The 19,619-nt window shown below is 33.8% G+C and overlaps 3 protein-coding genes across 4 annotated transcripts in view; 2 read left to right on the top strand and 1 right to left on the bottom strand.

Annotated features, from left to right (window-relative positions):
* The window catches only part of LOC117333701 (transmembrane protein 184B-like), a 33,863-nt gene extending 23,726 nt beyond the window's left edge, over nucleotides 1-10,137 (bottom strand). Inside the window, exons 1-2 of one of the 2 annotated variants that reach the window (XM_033893131.1) lie at nucleotides 10,025-10,137; nucleotides 7,135-7,356 (exon numbers count right to left, since the gene is read on the bottom strand). In XM_033893131.1, coding sequence (XP_033749022.1) covers nucleotides 7,135-7,356 — 222 coding nt within the window. In that variant the 5' untranslated portion in view covers nucleotides 10,025-10,137. Of the gene's footprint in view, nucleotides 1-7,134; nucleotides 7,357-9,931 lie in introns of both variants that reach the window. The other variant, XM_033893124.1, reaches the window with a different exon arrangement.
* Nucleotides 10,094-16,179, top strand: LOC117343057 (helicase SWR1-like). Its single transcript, XM_033905385.1, has 3 exons — nucleotides 10,094-10,426; nucleotides 14,999-15,073; nucleotides 15,957-16,179. Exons 1-3 carry the CDS (start codon nucleotides 10,410-10,412, stop codon nucleotides 16,177-16,179), a joined length of 315 nt encoding a protein of 104 aa, XP_033761276.1. The 5' UTR covers nucleotides 10,094-10,409.
* A 295-nt stretch (nucleotides 16,180-16,474) lies between these two features.
* The window catches only part of LOC117333691 (DNA ligase 1-like), a 51,329-nt gene continuing 48,184 nt past the window's right edge, over nucleotides 16,475-19,619 (top strand). Inside the window, 2 exon segments of the mRNA XM_033893113.1 lie at nucleotides 16,475-16,621; nucleotides 18,613-18,926. Coding sequence (XP_033749004.1) covers nucleotides 18,624-18,926 — 303 coding nt within the window. The 5' untranslated portion in view covers nucleotides 16,475-16,621; nucleotides 18,613-18,623.

Genomic DNA, 19,619 nt, shown 5'->3' on the forward strand with positions numbered 1-19,619 from the left:
CAGGTTTGACTGTAGTTGTATAATTTTTTTATCTGAAAAATAATACCATTTCATTTTCCTTGACATTAGACAAGATTTCATATCAAAATATAAGACCTAGCACAAATACGGTATGAGATTTATGAAATTATATCTCAGAATTGTTGTTTATCACAATGGAAGCCTGGCATCAGGTTATCCAGTAAGTGTCGGAAAAATTAGTAATAGGTTGATTAATTTCATACGAAATCAAAACAAAGTAAAATTATGTTTATTCAAAAAAGAAAAAAATTAGCAGAGAATAACAACATGCATAAGAAATCAAAGGTAAGTTTTTGAAAGGATTCTAATAATCCATATCAGTACTCTCGCCCACCCCTATACTCCACCCCTCATTTGACACTTGACAGATACAATAATCAGAGGTGTAGTCAATAATGACTAAATGAGTTATGAAAATAGACTTTATTTTCCAAATTTTACTATAATTTGGATTTAACCACTGTATACATAAAACTAAATATGTCGCCGTTAAGTTTTGGAATTTGCTTCAACTCCGGATCCACATATCTGGTGTTACTTTGTGTATAAATCACATTAGTTTCCATCCTAGTAAGTTTTTGACACTTTATTGTTTCCATTTTGCAATAGCTGCCGAGTGAACTTTGCCATCATAGACTGCACTTGTACAAAATTTCCAATAATTACATAAACAGTCAAAACACTTGTCAAATGTAAACAGTATTTATTTGAGAACAATAATGGAACAAATTCTATTAATATTTATTGGCCTCAGGACTGAAGACAAGGGTCCTAGCTAGTACAGAGGAAACAAATAATGTTCAAGGAGTATTGAGAGATGATCCATTACATTTTCTTGTCACATTAGGGAAGCCCTGCTATCTTGCTGAATTGCAAGCATGCTGCTTACTGCATCAAATAGATGTGTTGCTAAACAGTCATGTTTTTTTTTTACCAAATTGATTTTTTTTTTTAAACATGGGAGTAAAATCTCAATTTAAGCAGTAAAATGTCATTTTATTTCATGCCAGAGATCACAGGCAAAGTTCTATAGGATCTCTATAAAAATGTATAAAGAACAGCAGTTTCAAGAGCAGTCAATATATATATATCAGATCTACAGATACTGAATTTTTTATCTTTCTGTTCAAAACATGTGGATTCAATAAACAAAGTTCATTTATTGGTATATGGAACAGGAATCTTGTATGTTTACCTGAAATGTTGTACAAACATGAAAGTCACCGAGTGTAATGACAGAGGTTGCCCCGACGCTATAAAACCTACACAATCCGTTACTGAAGAGGACACTGGGATACAAGCCTGAAATCGCTAGATGACCAGATCAATACAGAGAGTAATGCTTGCTCAAAATTAACAAGAACAGAATCAATAAATTTCTAGTTGACATTGCAGGGATTCCCAGTCACCATATTGCTGTGTATTAGCGTTTGGAGGGGTCATACCATACAAATACTCTCACTACAATGTATTGTTTACCATGTAATCACTATATGATCATAAACCCCTGGAACCAACGAACATTTGAAAGGCTATTTTTATTGGTCTTGGATTTTCTAGTGAAAGGAAAAAAAAAATGACACATCCCCCAAGCGAAATTCCAGCGCTGTTTATGTGTTCAGATGAAAGTGCCTCTTTTAAGAAAAAACTCAGCTAAAATGATAAGTGAATGTGGATTGATCAGCAGTGTTTTTGTTTCTATTGGAATGGCATGCGATAGATGTCGCAACATATTGTATACCAAGTTACCAACTATATCAGATTGTGACACAGTATTCCATATTGCTACTTTTATCACTTGATAGCTATCATTACAGCTAGAGAGGAAGAAGAAAATCAATATAAAGATTCTATCTGACCAATAACATCCATCCAGGACACTGTTTATTATGACACTCAAACTCAAATGTGACCCCAGCTTGACCCTTGATACCATCACCTTGACCACTGAAGGTGAACTGTTGAATTAACACTAATCAAACTTTCGAATTGTGATATAAATTTGTTTTCATGACAAATAAATCCTGTTAATATTTCTGTACTTTATATGTAAAAGTAACTGGTTAAATCAACTACATGTATATATATATATCCCTCCATTTCATTTACCATCTGTGTTTTAGTCCTGTGTGTTAGTCTGGAAAATAAAACACCCCTGCTGAACTAAAACACATTTACACTCAGGCGTTTCCGCCAAGCCAATCAGGTGAGAGGAGGGTGGAGCATGTTACCAAACTCGCTGTCAGTTACGTATACCAAGCGTTTAGAGAGATGGGCAGAGATCGCTACCAATTTAGGCACCTTTTAATGTAAAGACGATAGCTTCTTAGTTTTTTGGTACTGTCACGGTTTTCTTAATTAGATGAAGGTGATCCAAAAAGATACTCAGGTGTACACAAAAAAGTTGAAAGCATTGCTGTTCTTTTACATTGTTTGGAGGAGAAGGGAAGAATATAGACGAGATTGACAGATCTTTGTAACTTCAGTAATTATATAAGGTTGTTTAATCTGATCAGGAATTAGGAAAAATTTGGGTTAATATATTCAGAATAAAGATGAATATATACAGTATTACAGAATCACTTTCTGTAGACACAAAACCAGAATATCACCAACAACAGATTATTAACCAAGTCAAATCCCAGGTCATGCAGTTATTCTTATGGATTTTTTTAAATGACATGTAGGTCGCTATAGCCAGTATATTCTAATTAATTCTGGTTACTTTTAGTTTCATTGCTATCTAAATGACAGGACACAGCTTAACAGCCTGTGTTTTACAAAATTGTCTGGTTGGAAGTATTTGTCCAGTCTGTATCGGTATAATAAAACAGTTAACGTATGGAGTTGAGGGATATATTAATAGCAAGTTTCTGTTTTCCCTCGACTTGCCTATTTCCTGATGTTTTGAATAGACTCGACAGTGGTCTCCGGAAACCAGAAACTTGCTATCCGGTTTATCCCTCAACCCATACTTTATACTAACACACACAAAGTATGTAGGCGATGCAAAATCATCAACAGTTCGATCCAGATTAATTGTTTACTGTTATTATGTGATAAACTGATTAATATATTGATATAATACTCCAATACATATTATTTTATGAAACTCGTCTCAGAGGCTCACAAAAATGAAAATATCTTAAACCTGTCTCATATCAAATGAAAACTCATTCAAGATACTTTTTATCATATAACTAGTCAGAAAACTTCCATTCTGACAAGTTTTATAGTAAAAATTTGAAGGTCTTAAATCAAATGGAGACAGCCATTTTGTTGCACCATTAATAAATCATGATGTCACATAGGTCACTGTCCATATTATGACATCACAACTGATTTCTAATGGGCACAGTCAATGAAAAAGCCTCCAGGGTATATTACACTGATGACATATATACAAAATATTATACGGGTGAATTCACTGGATAACAGGCCACGGCAATTATGTGATAAATCTATACAATAGTTTCAAAATGAAATTTATGCATGTGTATACACATCAATTTCAATTCTATTACTTTAAGTACACTGCCAAATTCCCTGGGCTAATTAAATTATAATTTCTCACCTGTAAGACATAGGCCAGATCTCTTGGCTTGTTAATTTTAAGTCAGGGACAGTGAAAAATTTCAGTAATGAATATTGAATTACAAAAATATAGGTCAGGCTTTAATTCTGCCTGCAACCTTTAGCTTAAAGCAATTCTTTCACTTTATATATGTTCCCCATATGTCTGAATGTATCCACAATTTTATGCCACTATACAACAGTACTAATCATTATTGACTTTGTATCATGTAAGCTAGCATGCTTTCTGTATTCGTTACTATAGGTCATTTTGCTACTATTAAAAATGGCTTCAATACTGTAAACATGGAAATTTACATGAGACGGCAATTTATTTTGCTGCTTTAGAAAGTCAATCAGTTAAGCCACTGAAAGTACAATTATTTGTTTTCTATTCAATGTATTGACCATAATTAATCAGTCTAACTTTTCCAATATCTCATAAAGATAACTTTTTTCTATGTACATGTCTATGTAATTTTTCAAATTATTGGTTGACTATTGCAATCTACACTTGTTTCATGCCTCATCAGTCAACAGTCAAAACTGTTTTCCCGAGGTTGATGACCGATGATGCGAATTAATGACCCAAAATAGTAGCCTGCTTGTAACTAGAGCTTCTTAAGCTTTTCGTATAACTCAGATTTGTCTGCTTCTTCGAACTCACTCCTTGGTATACCTTTTGATTCGCAGTAGGCATGCAGAATTTAGTATTCACTGAGTCACCGAGTCCCTGTTTTCTATCAGGATAAGAAACCTGCCATTATTAATTTCTTCAAAACCTCGAAATCAAAGCAATGTTTACAAACAGACAACAAGTAATAAAACACCATCATCTAAACGCTTGAAATTTGGTGCATTCGTTTGCGCAGCGTGTGATCGGTCAACAGTTCATGAGTAGCATTCACGGTTTGGAAAAACAACCAAATTTGGTAAATATCTATTTACCTGGTATATGAATTATAATGAGTCAGATATCAACAAAAATGTGGCTATTACCTGGGTAAAAAAGTGAAACCACTGCTTATTAGGTTTGAATGATGAAACAGCACCTTTCGACTGTTAATCAGGAAATAATACCTTTTATCTCACAATAAGCTAAACAAGCTAGTGAATATCAAATTGACATGTTCATGCTGTGATACATATATAACAGCTATGAATATTTTCACACTAAAAACACAATCAAAGACTGAAAGCAGTGTTTGGTTTGAAAAATATCAATCTAAAAGAAGTGCTACAGTAATTTATTACTTTGATGTTAAAATTAGTTAGTTAATTAAAGCCACATACTCCCGAAGAAACATATATCAAAGTTTACATTTTGAGCTTTTTACAGTTTTCGGACATGATACATACTGTAAATCACTTATATTTCGCTTAGGATTTATTTTCGTGTTAATTCGTGAGGAGAGTCAAACGCGAATTCAAATCCCTCGCGAATATTTGTATAAGAATGACAAGAATACTAAGTGGCGTCCATTTTGAATCTACCGTAATCTTTAGTTGGTGAGCAAACATCGCCGTTAAAATACTGATAGAATGATAGAATGATAAATTATATACTTATATCAGAGTGTGTTTTTATATTACAAAACACCAAAATTTCACACACAAAAAAAACCCACTGAACACTGATATTGTGGTTGAACTCCGACTTCATTAACTACATGTAAAACGTAGTCTAGAAGTTAATTCAAGTTTAAAAATTACGGTCCCGAGGATCCCGGATGGTCACCCGGAATACGTCGTACGTTATTACCCACGCTGTTGTAAGTTATGTAAGGTTACATGTATACATAGCACTTCACATCGCTTGATTCTCAAAAAGATATTTACCATAACAAAGTTGAAATCAAACAAATTATTTATTTAATTCAAACATTCAGAGCAAATAATCGCCTGGAGTATAAATCATTCACAATAGACTGTCCCGAGAACTGTTCATCGGTATAACTGTATACACACGTACGTTAATTACAATGTACGTTAACTCACAACTTATTGTAGTTCCGTCATCTTCCAGGCATTCTTAATGAGCCGTGGGTTTTGATCAATGTCTGACACAGCCTTTGTAAGCCATTTAGCATGTATACAGGTACGGTAAATACAATTCAGTATGGCCAGACACTGATATCACATGAATGAATCACATGACTTTTCTTGTACTGTCACATAAACAAAATGGCTACCAACATGGAAAAATCGCCGATCTGTTAACGTCATTCGCGAAATTAAAGTCATTATGAGATCAGAATTCGCGAAATTATGTATTCGCGAATAAGTCAAATTTGGTGAGTTCGCGAAATTAAGTACTCGCAAAATATAAGTGATTTACAGTACCTAACAGACTATCGTGAATCAGAAACTGAAAGAAAATGTGTATTTATGAAAGTATACAGGGAATTCCCAAAAATAATAACTGTGGCTGCCAGGCCAAGTTTCTCTGAAAATTAGTCCCACAATGCAACAGGTGGTTTTACAGTCCATACAAAATGGCAGAATGCCGAAGGCGTGGACCTGGGAAAATGCAGACATATTCTGCAAAAAAAAAGACGCAAAAGTGAGTGGAATCGACAAAACCCGAGTATTTCCTTAGGAAAGGAAATGATTCATTGGAACTAAGCAAGAAAAGAAAAACAAATAGACTCAAATTCTGATTTTGCGGACGTCTATTGGATTGCTGGTAAGCTTTTGAACATTGTCAACTTCACTGATCTAAAATTTTATCGATGTTTTGTTGTATGCATACTGCTTCATTTTAAAATTAAGTATTTAAATGTAAACTAGATATTTGTTTGTTTATTTTGTTCAGTTATTATGCCAATATTCTGTTGATATGATTAAATGAAAGCATCATTAGGTAAAGTTCACGTATGCTCGATATGTAAACAACGGCCATGTTTGTAGTTTATGTGCAGCGCACGTTGTTATAGCCTCATTCTCGGCTCCGTGACAAATCTCGCAATAAATATAAATGTGGCGAGTTATTTTTATACACTGATGTCTCCAGGACTCTCGTGGTCAAGCATCCAGGCCAGTGGTAATTTAAATGTTAGGAAAGCGTGAATGAGCATCTTGGATTGCCATTAATACATGTATGCAACTAGAATTTAAGGTTGTTTGGGAGTATGTGGCTTTAATGGACAACCTCTTCATAGATTGGCTTGTTTTTGTGTTGTGCCCTACCAAATACATGGTAATTTAAGATAGCCTTATATAATTATGTCTCAGCCAGGAAACAGGACCCAAATCCCATTTCAGCTAAAGGCAAACAGTGTGGAAGGCCTCTTCCATGAAGTCCAAGTCAGTACAGACAAGAAAATGATTAACTTTTCCAGGTTATCTGCCCCGTTGTCAAGAACCAAATATTACAAAAGTTTACAATGTTTAAAAAATTGTTTGTGTATTATCGATGATTCAACCATTTGGATACTAGCCAAGGGAATATCTGGTCTATTATGTGTAACAACTGTTTAACTTATAAAGTCTTCTTTTTTATCATTACAATTTTATCTTGAGTAGAATTTTGTGACTTACCTGATGAACAGTAATAAGGAGGGCCAAGAAGGCACATACACCTCCAATCCCCTGGGCTGCCCTGGTCTGGAGGAAGATCAGGGGCTGGATGTACGATGCATTCCCTGTCACATTATCTGGTAGAACTGTTGTCATGGAGCTATGGTTACCAGGGATATTTGTTGTAACAGGTATAGGAGTAGTCACGTCCGAGACAGGCACACTTGTGCCATTGGTGTTCATCTGAAAAAAAGAAGGAAATACAATGTAATATCATTATTAAACAATTAAGGTTTTAACATTACTTATTGTCAAAGTAGACATTGGTTTATTGAATGAAAATGAAGTAGCATTTGAATTGATAATAAACACGTAATAATAATAGGCAAGTTTCACAATCGCTGTGCCTAAAAGTAACTGCTGTATCAATTAAATCAAAGTCAAAACGAGGCTGGAGGTGTAACACTTACTTCTAGCTATTGAGGCATTATGGCGTTCAACTTAAAGTTTAAACATATTTTCAGGACAAAAGGTGAAAGTGTCACAAGTAACAAGGCTATGCTTGTCGCTATATATGTTACACTCTCGATCATTCTCCAGCAACATTGAATCAAATTCAGGAAATCTGCCGAGGTAAACAGCGTAACAAACATTAACCCTTTTTCCTTACTGGACACGTCAAAGAATGTTACATACATGGACTTGAATGCAACCACAAAGGACAGTTGCAAACCGACCTTTGGCAGTTACCTCCATGTAATTACCATCAGTTGTTTGAATATTTAGTATAACTAGGACAAGAAAACTTGGAAACGGTGAAACGAAGGAATAATAGAAAATTTAATCACTTTGGAAAAAAATAATTACAAGGAACATGCATCAGCATTACAATGTCTGATAAGAACTTTGTTAAAAAAATGTTCGGTGAACATAGCATTGACCCAAATTTTTTTTTAACGTGCTATAACTTTCATTTATTTTGCTGGAAAATTGCTGAAAATTAATTGTTTTAATAGAGAGTTTCCGGTGCTATCACAATTATTCCTGACCAAAGTTTCGATCGTTACATGTACGTGTCAAGTAGCTACCTAGTAGAAGTCAAGTTGTCGAAACGGTCAAGTATTTCAGGTAAGACAATGTGTCGATAGGATGTGATCAATTATCAACAGTAACACAGTTAAATAAAAGTGACACCTTATATTACATACTCATACATATTCTACAAGATATTGAAGGAGGTAACTGATTTATTGCCGATCACAGAAGTAACTTATTTATAAGACTGTGAAACTACATCGCACATACATTGTGCTCCTAGGCACCGGTAAAAAACAACATGCAATATGGAATTGTCTGCCATATGCAGTATAATTTAATACAATATACTCTTAAATAAGTACTTAACTTTACAAATGGTCATGACTGACTTGCCTTTAAATATCAATAAAATTTTATTCAACACTTGTCTATGTGCAACATACATAGTTTTTATCAGCATCAAACCAGAAATGATTTATATGCCTCTCGTCTCATTCTGAATATCACAGCGGCAGGGGAGATAACAACAAACAGTGATTGTAAAAAGGGTCTATTAGACAAAGATGGCCATACAATCCTGCTTATTGAAATTGGCCATTAGGTATACCACAATTCCCTTGTTAAAGATATGCAGCCTTGCTGCCAGTAAGACATTATTACCCTTGGTAATTTGTTTTCATTTTTAGAAATTCTGGCTGTGGTATACAATATACTCGGAGAAAGTTTAAATTTTAATTTATTAACAGAAAGCTATAATTATGTTATATATAATGTAAACTATATATATATATGTCAAATTTCATTTGATTTCCCTTTTGGATATATATATTATTTATAGGTTACACCACTTGATCGATCAAAGGGTTTTTTCCTACTCCAGTTTCTTCCCACATTAAAAACTCAAGTGTTTTTCAGTGTTTTTTCAAACAAGATCAATGCAATTAAATATAAAGTTCACATTGGGTATTTTATAAACCAGATCATTTTCAGATAAAAAAGTGTCCTTTATTTTTAATGAACCTCAAACTTACTGTTTACTATTTTTTTCAACAATATGTACATGAGTTTGGCCATGAACAAGCTGTATAGGGAATACTCCACCACTTGGCATACAATCTGTTTTAACCATGTAATTTCACAATTTAGGATATAAGACCAACAACCTATCAGTAAGTTCGGAAGTATTAAATACAAATTTAAAAGTATTAAAATATAAGCATTAATATTGATGATATACAAAAACTTACAAGGTCACTGTATTTTTAACAATTATATTTGATTATGATATGAACTCACTCATTCTGTGCAGAGTGAAAATTCCTATTAGAACACCTATAAATATATTGTACAGTATATACAGGCCACCTAGACTTTCAATGAGGTCAAATACCTGCAAATTAAATGTTAGAAATGTGTCGATAGGGCTTATCATTCGAGTTCAGGGGATTTTATTTCAAAACCCCCACCCAACATGAAAAGCCAAAAGGAAGGCATGTCTATTACGAAACCTCTATTACTGATAACTAACTTAGCTTATTACTTATGATATATCAGGTTCGAAATTAATTGGTTTTAAACGAAAATTACCTTATTTCTAAATGTAGATTAACCACGTATTACTTAAACTCCGATCAAACAAAACTGGATCTATATAGAAACATGGCAATGGAATAATGCCGATTGTTGGTATGGTACAACCGGTTGCATATGCATCGTTGTTATTTTGTTGATTAGCTCAACATCTGTTTTCCTACAATGGTAGTTGCGAAGAAAAACTCACCTTGACATGCAAACAGAAAGATGTCTATTACAAATAAAGCATCATTTCACAATAATGCTTTTTCACACAACATTCAAATGTATCAATATTTACATTTTTAACAAGTGTCTGTCCATTTCCTGCCAGAATCTAGGAAATGACGTTTCCGCATATGATCATGACGTCACAGCATCGATATTCGTTAAACATTATCTAAACGCTTTAACTTGGAGGAAACTGGTGATGCTAGGTACTACAATGGAATCGGATGGTATATAGTGTCATTTCCTTTTCATTTCTAGTGGTGTTAAACAAAAAGTGACGAAAAGAAAAAGAATGTTTGGCTTCACGTTTCGGTACTGGAACTCTTCACTGGCGAAAACAGTTTTAGTTGATATGATGGGCACTTCCTGTTTATTGTTACTGGCGGGAAACTGAAGTCGGTAAGACATCGGAGCCTTGGAACCAAAGGAGCACCGGACAGAAAAAAACCAGCAAAATGCAACGATCGATTACGTACGGACACTGTTCCCTATTGTAGACGAATACCTATCTTTACTTAAATTGTTCTTTGTTATGAATTATTGTAACAATAACAACTAGACAGGAAAAGGTGTCAGGTCGTTTCGGTAACAAGTCGTTTCGGTACTTTTTCGGAAGTTGTTTCGGGACATTCGGAAGTCGTTTCGGTAGAAGTCCGGGTCGTTTCGGGAGACATGAGCAAGTCGTTTCGGTACTTTCAATCAACATTAGAATAAACACCTTAATTTTTTAATACATAATTAACATGAATTAATCTGTTTTTAAAACGATTCATAATTAATATACAGTCAGTATAAACACCTATGACAACAAATGTATCGATAATACAAACGGCATTGTTTTAACCCCCAAGCGCAGTGTTTTCTTTAAACCAGCACTGGTGGTTCGTTCCTTTATGATATTTTCAAACTTCTATTACAGAAGCAATACAATCAAAATCAAAATTGGTATGTAACAACCCATGCCCGAGAAATAAAGGCTATACAGGGTGATTTCATTACTTTTTATTTTATTTCGTATTAGGTTTGTTAAATCATTACGTTTATACATGTAGGTATGGAATTGAATACGTTAAGTTAGAGAAATATATACATGTATAGAAATACGTAAAGTTAGAGAAATATATACATGTATAGAAATACGTAAAGTTAGAGAAATATAAACATGTATATAAATACGTAAAGTTAGAGAAATATATACATGTATATAAATACGTAAAGTTAGAGAAATATATACATGTATAGAAATACGTAAAGTTAGAGAAATATAAACATGTATAGAAATACGTAAAGTTAGAGAAATATAAACATGTATATAAATACGTAAAGTTAGAGAAATATATACATGTATAGAAATACGTGAAGATAGAGAAATATATATAAAGAAAAAATGTAAGGCATTTTCGCAAGGGTTACCACAAATACATTCGGCATTTCTATTAGGTAAAAACGAAATAAGTCATATATATGAGAGAGCTGTTTTGATACTTTAACTTAGTATGAATTATACTAATTTTCCTATCACCAAAACCATAATAACTGGGAGGTTTAAATGTTTTAATATCTGGTGTATAAGCATTTTTGAAAATGCTCAAGCTATAGGAGAATATCAAATATTATTATTATTTTAATGTAGACGAAGAGTTGAATGTAAAGAAGATGAATTTGTATTAGAAAGCCTATAGTCAGGAATAACAAAATTGTTTCTATTTCTCAATGCATAAGGGTGTTTAGACCAACAGATTGTTGTTAGAGCACTAGAATATCTGAAAAATCTGGAGTTAGATTATTTTTCCTCTTATACAGTAGTCACGTGCACCTAACTGTAGTTTTAACTCTACCTCTCCCCTTCTTCTCATGCCATTTTCCTATAATTACAAAAATACCTTAATCCAAAATGCTCCAGTTATCCATATAATATATGTATTTTTTTCCCTAATCGATCAAGTATAATGTATAGGTCGTGTTTCTGATCCTTCCCGATCCGGTAACAGCACAAACGCGACGGTCGTATGCCGACGTTGGCCCAATGTATATTTGTTGTTGATTTGTAATATCGAGTTATACTAATTATCGATATTATTGTTATGGATGATATATTATGATTGTTTGATATTGATAAAAAAAAAACTTAGCAAGAATTTTGCTGTTTTTGTGTAGATCATTAAACGTTATCACGTGGTAGTCTACAGTAAACGTTGTAAGGGACATTAACCCGAGTCGTGGCTAGTAAGCATTATATACCAATAATAGATTGTTGATGCAATTATAGTCACTTAAAAATGCAATGAAAACACAAAAATGATAGAATCTGCATTGTTTTATTAGTACCGAAACGACCTACCGAAGTCCCGAAAAAATCTCGCGTATGTACCGAAACGACCCGAGACTTTTCGGGACTCCCGAAACGACTTGCTACCGAAACGACTTGTTACCGAAACGACTAGCATTCCAGGAAAATACACCGAGATGCAACGATCGATTTAAATCAGATTACGTACGGACAATGTTCAGTATTATCTAGAGCTGCCGTCTACAGTAGACGGATAACAAATATATGTACGGAAATTGTCTTTATCATGAATTATTTTAACATTGGCTTGATAAGAACGCATTCTGTGTCCCGACATTCCGGTACCTAGACTATATATGGCGGGACGGTTCGGTATTTTTGAATGACGTTTCGAATAGCCCGCAAGCATAAGTAGGCCTAGCCCGAGTTTCCTCTGCCCCGGACGCCATGTCTGGTATAGGGCCAGAGCGTACTTCTATATGAAAACGTGGAATTATCCGACACCATTTGGTGTCGCTAAGAATTTGGTGGAAATACAATATCGGGTGTGACATAACACCTACCTTACATATATATGGATAAATGAGATAATTATTTACCGCCAGAACATCCATTTAGTCCCATCTTGGTGTTTTATTCCGTCCTTATAGACCCTTGCTTTACGCTAGTCAAAATTTCATTCTTGGTTCGAGGCCATATTGCTAACTATGTAGGTCGCGGGCGGACTAATTACCCTTATCAGTGTGCGATGGAGCGAAAAGAAAAAAAAATAATACATTTATTTTTATATATTTTACCGCTTATAATTTATAAATAATGAATTTTTGAATTGAATATAACAGGTATTGCGAAATAAGAAGCTTAGTTTTCTTAATTTAAACTATGTAAGAAGAAAAAAACAAAATAAATGATACATGGTCTTTTCGGTCCATTGCGCTCCGTTTCGAGTGGTAATGGTAATGTCACTTACAAAATGGTGGGTCAACAGTATGAAATTTTCACTAGCGTAAAGCGAGGGTGTTCTGGTGGTAAATAAATATCTCATTTATATATGTAAGGTAGGTGTTATGTCACACCCGATTTTATTGTATTTGCACCAAATTCTTAGGGACATCAAAGGTTGTCGGATCATTCCACATTTTAATATAGTAGTGCGCTCTGGCGCTATACCAGACATGGTGTCGGGGCCAGAGGAAACTCGGGATAAAGAAGGCCTAACTATTTCATTTTGTAACAGTTAGAAAGTTAACAGATTTATGCCATCAGCCTGACTATTGATTACTCTTAACCAAAAATATATATGCCGAATATCATAATCAGAATTTCAGATTAGGTATTGAATTATTTCTGTTGATTTTGAGCCAAATGACTGATAATATTTCAAGCAATAACAAGATGACTGATAATATTTCAAGCAATAACAAGATATATGATTGGTAGCACATGTCATCACTGCATGGACAGCCAATGTGATTGCAAGTTGGTGTACCAATTTAAAACACTTTGAGGGTCAAAACATTATTAGCCTGAGTTTCCTCTGGCCTTGACAACATGCCTGGATTATGTATTCTTCATTTATTAAAAAACACTCACTTATTCCCATAACAGTGGTTTATTTCATCAGTTTAGCCCCTCACTTTCCCCTGCTCACAAATTTTACACTGTTGCCCTGCCATTTTTTTAATTGACGCTCTAATTTGAATTTTTTTTTGCTTTATATTCCACTTTTGTTTTTATATTGCAATGCCATTTTCAATGCAAGTTGTTACCAGGATTAAGTCTGGAAATGTAAATGTGTGTCTTTATTTTTGTGCATTTAATGCAATGATGGATTCATGAAAAAGAGGTAATAACATGACACTGTTAAACATTTAAATGTAATTTTGGTGTTTGATATAATCAAAATTCTAACTTTGAAAATTTTGACAACAAGCTCCTGAACAAAACAAGGTGATATGCCTATTCTGTGATGCACAAGTTGATTAGATAACACCGAAATGGTATGAAATGTGAAAATTTTCTTCAATATTTTGCACATAAAATATTGTTTATTTATACCCCGAGTAGTATAGGCTAGCATCAACATCTTTCTGGTAAATTAAAGAACAACAAATTACAGATCACAGCTTATTGTTAATATTGACATTGGATCTATTAATACATGGAATTAATATCTAAATTTGAAATAATTGTTCTTAAAAATTGATGTCTTTGTTGGATAAAAAAGTTATAACTATAAAAGTTAATCAATCTAAATTTGAATATTTCACTATTCTGTAAACCAAAAGTTTAAAAAAACATAAATAAATAGGAATAAGCAATTTTGTTTACAAGATATTGAAAGATATTGGACACTCAGCAAAAATAAGCAGACACTCCTGTGTTTGCAGTACATATCGTGTATCGTTTAAGTGTATCGTAATACATATCATATCGTTTTGACCTTTCCAATACCCAAGCCTAATAGGTATATGAATTTTTCTTAAAATGTACATGTATGTCATATGGCATAAGACACATTACATTGAAACAAACAAAACTATGTTGGAGTTCTGCCCAGGAGAAATCACCAATTATTTTGCACTTTAAAACAACCATAAAAAGACAATTTGTTTAAAACAAATTTTTACCAATTAAGTACAGTAGTGGAGAGCTGGAGTTCTGATAATTATTGCTTCCTGAATTTATTTCTTGTATATATGTTTGTATGTTTTCAATTATATCATGTAATTCATTTTGTTCATTATTTTACAGGGCATTTTTTGCATCACCAAAGGTGAAAAACAAGGAAGAAGAAAAAACTGTAGAGCAGAAAAAGGACTCTAAAAAGTATGCATAACATATAAACCTTGGCCTAATATTTCATACATGTAATTAAGAAAATATAACTGATTTGAAGAGACAGTAAAAGAAAGCAATGTTCAATTAATACAAAGTAAATTAAATTTACAGCAAATGAAATAAATTATTGGTTAGAATGTATTTAATTATACAAGTTTTCATAACCGATATTAGTATTTTGGATGTTAAAATGTTTCATGGGGTTTGGTCAAAGGTGAAGGTTATTTAACCGTGCTATTGAGATATTAGTCATGATATCACTCAACTGGCTTTTCCAGTGAATAAGTATCAATCATGGTAAGCAATGAGTGACATATTTTTTTGCATCTCACTGCATTTTCAAGTTATTTTTGGTGTAATGTCATTAAGGTAGGCACAAGCTAACCCTTACTTTTCATTTTCACACACACTGTCAGTACAAATATCATTTAGGGCTGTTCCAGGAAAACATATCTGGGATGTGGGGAATTTTCGAAGTCACTTTGAAACTAGAGGACCCTCCTATTGAATTGATTTAAAAATTTGATGACCCTCCCACATATCAACTTTTTTATGAATGGTACCTACGTAAAGAAGCAACTTTAATGTTAAAAATGGTACAAATACATCACATACACCCAACAACGGAATCAATCTATTTAAAACCCCACCAACCCATAGATGTGATTTTAATTTGAACCCACCCAACCACATGTAATTAACTGAAGTGCCTTTCCCTGTCCTATATATGTTTTCCTGGAACAGCCCTTACAATCATAGTTTTCAAAATTCATGTTTGACCATTTAGAATTGCATACTGAAGTCTTATTCAGGTTAAAAGATGATTAAGATAAGCGTTTGTTACATCGCTTTATTTATTGTGTATTTCCAGAAATGTGCCAAAGAAATCTCCCCTGAAGCCTAAAAATTCATCTCCACCTAAAAAGGACTTAGATTCTCCTGTCAAAGTCCCCAACAAAAAGAAAAGTCGAGCTCGAATTATAGAGAGTGATGATGATGAAGAGGAGGAAGAAAATACTAAGGAGCCAGTAGCCATGGAAACAGAGGAAATGGATCAAACAGAAGATGTGAAGGTGTCCGACTCGTTATATTGACTGAATGTTATATGGTTTTTAAAACATACCACTCAGGCCTCTGTAGCCATCTTGACTTTTGATAGGTGGTGTTTAATTTGTTATTGCCATTTTTCAGACAGTTCTGCAAAGATCATTTTCCAGTTTCCTTTTAATATTCTCCTTACTTACTGAAAAAAACGAAGTCGCCAATAGGTGTCCTATCTGGGATTTTGATAGTTGAAATTTAATTTATTATCATTATTCAGTATTATCTCTATCATTATTAGGTTGATGTTTATGTGAAATATAGGTGGATTTATTTGTTTCATTTCAGAAGCAAAAAATAATGATGAAAAAGATGATGAAAAGAAAAACGATGACAAAGAAGAAGACTCTGGTGTGTCTTCACAGTCCTCGACAGAAGTAAATGCTGCCTCTCCAGCTGCCAAATCACCATTTGGAATACCTGTTAGGAAAACTGGTTTGTAATCAAGAAAACAACAGTTAATGGGATATGACTACATAAAAGGCTGATTTTTAACGTCAGGATGCCTTTGGTACCTGCCGTTATAGTCGTGGTGGGAAAATGTTGTTAGTGACACTTTTATTTCCGGCTAACAATTCCTCTTTTCTGTCATACAAATGATATACATCCGCAGCCTAATATAGTTCCTATTTTGATAGCAATTATTGACACGATTTAACTGATGTAAACCGTGTTTACTGCAATTACTTAAAATGAAATATGAATGTTTGGTGTTCTAGACTATTTTAGAGTATAAATATAAACATTTTCGTCGTCGGTATATGCAATTTTGTTGGCATAGGATTACGGTAGTTCTGTCTCGATTCTGCCTTGAAAACGAAAGTAAAAAAATCAGTTTGATCGTCGTGGCAATTTACATGCATTCACAGAGAAACTATCCACATGTCTTAGACTCATATGTTCATCCTGAGTTCATATGCAGGAACATTTCATATAAGCCTAAAACCAACCCTATTTACGTAGTGAAATGCAACCGAGCATTCCACGAGATAACTTCAGCTGTCACTTGACTCATCACAAGTCGGCCAAAATGGCGGTTATGTCTAATGTAACTAAATCAACAACCGTTTGCAGTTTCATATTCATTTGTATGTCACTAGAATACGCAAGAAATATCACTAGGAAATTGAAGGCAAGTTGTAACAAACTACATTGCCGTTTTTCGTGAGGATTTTATTAAATAAGGTTATTATTTGTTTATTTGAAAAGAATCTAATGATTATGATCGTGACTGATATACTGGCGTCGATGTCAAAACTAGATATGTCTCGTCGGACAACGCGACCGCAATTTTCTATCGGAGATAAAATATGTTACTAGGGTTCATAAAATAGATGTTTGCTAGGCCTAATTAACACCTTATAGTATAAATAAAATTGAAAAAACTCATCTTGGATTTTATATTTGGTTGTACAACATGTTCTGTTAATAGACCGATTTGTCGTTCAATTGATTTTTTTTCAAAGTTTACAAGCAGCTTTACTGATTCAGGAGTATATCAATAATCTTCCACAAGCATTAAAGAAATAGGGAAAGAACTATACTCAGCTATTGGAAAGTTGTCAGCAGATAAATATGTTATACATGTTTTCTTGAATATATATAGAATAGGAATAACCAGATTAAGACATTTCATCTGATACAAATGTAACTGTCTGACTATAAAATCCAATTTTAAATTTCTTATTATATGACCTCAGACCCTGACGTTTCTCAGGGCCTTTGGCCCTTTGATTTTTTCATGCCAATTGATGGCTTATTTCCATTTGAAACTATTTGCTAATAACAAAAAATTTTGATTACTTATGAAAATTTCCTTCCCGCTAATCCAATATTTTCCTCAAGATAAAACAAAAGCCCCAGGGTTTTCAAACAGGGACTATTTACAGAAGTGATTTCACAGTCGTGTAGAATGATATTCCTTCAATTATAAGGAAGAAGAGCAGGGTACCGCTTATTTGCTCAAAGGGCAAGATAAGATAACTTCTGCCATGTGCGGAATCTACTGGCCAACAGGTGTCAACTTTTCCTTTTGAACACCATTTCTCAGTGACTAGAAGGCCTATGATCTTGGTATTGGGCCAGATGCTAATAGCTAGTAGCATGTATATATTGCTATCCAGCTATTAGATGTTTTCAACATGGTTTAACCAATAACCATAAATTTCTCCCAAAAAACTACAAGTCTGACAGTCATAACAGAAAGCCTGTCTACACGTATATAATGACAAAAATACTTGATCTAAATAATCAAATTTACAAAGACAATAAGTAATTTTTTGTTATATTAAGATGAAAATCAAGTTCTTAAATTTTGAAAGAGAAATGTCAAATCTCATTGAATAAAGAAGCAAATATTAGTTAAAACAGCAATGAAACAGTTTAAACACTTATTTTTAATGAAATTATGTGTTTTGTACCTGCAGCTAGAAAGTCGATGGGTAGCAAGAGGAAAACTTTGAACTACAGTGATGAGGATAAAACTCCATCTAAGAAGAGTAAAAAGGGCAAAGAAGACGAGGCTGAAGCAACTGATAAATCGCAAGTCGGAGAGAAAGAGGCTGATGTAACTGATAAATCATCAGAAAAATCGACTGGAGTAAAGTCACCAGCTTCTACAAAAAAGAAAGAAAAGTCTAAAGCAAAGACAGATTCTAAAGATATTGAAATGGAAGATGAAAACAAGGATAAAGAATTAGATAAAAAGGAAAAGGAAGATTCAGATGATATAGAGATGAAGGTAAAGTGGAGAGAAGTTATCTAATATCATCATGTTATTTCATTGTCAATTAAGCTGTCAACACTGTTGTATCAAAAGTGTACTACCCTTTTATGAGTAATGGTTTACTTTTGGATGTGTTGAACCAGAAACAGGATTGGTTCATAGTTCATTACTGAAGTTGAACCCTACCTGTGGGCGGTGAAAGTACTTCACTACTTTGATGGGTGTTGATTGTATTGGAGGTACTGACACAAACAGTAATCCGCATCCCACTCATGCTACGATTGTGGTGATTGGCTGTACTTGAAGTAGGGGTAGTTGGAATTTAAATGTTGACAACATCGGAAAATGACACAAAGTTGGCACATGATTTTGTATTCACATATCCCATTTGTCATTTAGCCGAGGTGTTCAGATTGCAGGTAGAACTGTCACTACCCTTGACATGTTTGTGTACCATCATGAACAGGCCCAATATTAGAAGTAGTAATAGTGTTATACTTTCATCGCCCAAAGACAGAGTTCAACAGCAGTAAGTGTCTTCATGGAAACTATATAATTCAATAATATTTTGTTGTAACAAACTCTGCATACTCGGGAAGTGGAGAATGAAAAATGTACAAATTCCTCATGTATACTACCAGGTGTTCTCGCTCAAACCTATTCCAGGAGAGCGAGCTCCAGCAGGTTCATTGCATGGAAATGCTTGAG

The sequence above is a fragment of the Pecten maximus genome, chromosome 1 (genome assembly GCF_902652985.1).
Source record: "Pecten maximus chromosome 1, xPecMax1.1, whole genome shotgun sequence".
Taxonomy (NCBI): domain Eukaryota; kingdom Metazoa; phylum Mollusca; class Bivalvia; order Pectinida; family Pectinidae; genus Pecten; species Pecten maximus.

Bases quoted from the DNA above. Each gene is read 5' to 3' on its own strand.
- LOC117343057 (XM_033905385.1), top strand. The intron at 15,074-15,956 runs GTATGCATAACA...GTGTATTTCCAG, and splicing joins CAGAAAAAGGACTCTAAAAA to AAATGTGCCAAAGAAATCTC.